The sequence below is a fragment of the Hippocampus comes genome, unplaced genomic scaffold, assembly GCF_001891065.2.
Source record: "Hippocampus comes isolate QL1 unplaced genomic scaffold, H_comes_QL1_v1.1 scaffold39, whole genome shotgun sequence".
NCBI classification, from domain to species: Eukaryota; Metazoa; Chordata; class Actinopteri; order Syngnathiformes; family Syngnathidae; genus Hippocampus; species Hippocampus comes.
In genome coordinates, this window is record NW_017842054.1 from 2,057,184 (window position 1) to 2,058,795 (window position 1,612).

Here is a 1,612-nt window from a genome sequence, read left to right on the forward strand (position 1 = left end):
GGCGCGCGGCCAAGCCCGCCACGCCGCCCAGGATGGCGCCGTACGTGTTGGTGATGGAAAAGAAGACGGCACAGATCAGCTGCGGGAAAAGCACGTTGTAGGCAATCTCGGCCCCCACGAACCAGAAGAGGATCACGCTGGTCTTAAGGCGGGACAGCGCCGTCCCGACCACGCCCACCACCACCACCGTCGCCCGGATGGCCAGCTGCAGCTCGCGCTCCGACGCCTGCCAGACCACAAATTTACCGTTTCCACTTCAGGATGGTGTACCCCTTTCCCACACACTTTATCACCATTCGTTCCGACACAAAGCCCTTTCATACTGACTTTTGCGGCTTTCGCACCTGCGGCCTGAGGATGTTGTTGTAGAGGTTGGCGGTGAAGACGGAGGCGGCAGACAGCAGGGCGGAGTCGGCCGACGACATGACGGCGGCGGCGACGCACCCGATGCCCATGATGGAGACGTACGACGGCGTCAGGGTCTGCAGCACCAGGGGAAGAACCAGCGCCGCCTCGTCACGTTCAAAAGGGGACGGAGAACCGTATGATGTCGCGTTCCAGTCTGAACACAAAACGTGCACGGGCCTGTCAAACAGCATCTCACTTTCAACTTCAACGGTCCCTCCATCCGTTTCAGCAGCGCTTATCCTGAACAGGAGAGCCTATCCCAGTTGACTATGGGTGAAAGGCGGACTACACCCTAAACTGGTCGCCAGTCAGTGACAGGCCACATATGGAGACAGAAAAAAAACATTCACATAGTCATTAATGGGGAGTGGGAACCGATCCCACGCTGCATGCACGCAAATGGACCGCTGCACTATCAGTGGCACTTCTTAACAACATGAAACTTACAATTCCCCTTTCACGCAAACCTGAATGCCTTTCACTTGAACATAACATTCAAAGCTAACGTTATCCTTTTCACTGCAAAGTATATCTCCTTCCACACTGACCTACTGTATACCCCTTGGCTCAATAATGGCAATCATACTGACAAAATACACCCCTTTCACACTAACTCCTTTCATACTTAGACTGACCTATCACAGTTTCACACTGACATGTGAAACTTTCACATTGAAATATAATATTTGCAAACTGATACATCACGTTCACACGAACCGATACACCTTTCACACTGATGTATAATCCAAACGTATACGGCTTTCGTTTCACAGAAAACACTGAAATAATAACCATTCGACACTCACCTTTGCCCCTTTTAGGCAGACATATGCAGTGACGCATATAGACCTTACCAACTTGATACGGACAAACAGTAGAACTGATGTGTGTCTCATCGCCACAGCCCGTCTACACATCCGAAGGTTTCAAGGCGCTCTCACCTGTGGATGCCCCCACGGCCCCCAGCAGCACCGGCGGGATGCCGAAGACAATGAAGACGGCGGCGGAGATGAAGCAAACGCGCTTGGCAGTGCATGGGGACGATGCAGACAGCGTCCTCTGGTGGAAGGACTGATATCCCAGACTGCCCAAAGCCTGAGAGGACAGAGGCCGACCCCCACCCCCCACCACCACACACACACACACACACACACACACACACACACACACACACACACACACACACACCTATCAACAATTTACA

General features: G+C 52.9%; 1 protein-coding gene across 2 annotated transcripts in view; it reads right to left on the reverse strand.

The window, feature by feature from the left end:
• The window catches only part of LOC109510074 (high affinity choline transporter 1-like), a 21,709-nt gene that overhangs the window by 5,016 nt on the left and 15,081 nt on the right, over positions 1 to 1,612 (reverse strand). For both annotated transcript variants that reach the window (XM_019860131.1, XM_019860130.1), the window contains 2 exons: positions 1,350 to 1,503; positions 345 to 562 (listed from right to left, as the gene is read on the reverse strand). In XM_019860131.1, coding sequence (XP_019715690.1) covers positions 345 to 562; positions 1,350 to 1,503 — 372 coding nt within the window. The remainder of the gene's footprint in view (positions 1 to 344; positions 563 to 1,349; positions 1,504 to 1,612) is intronic.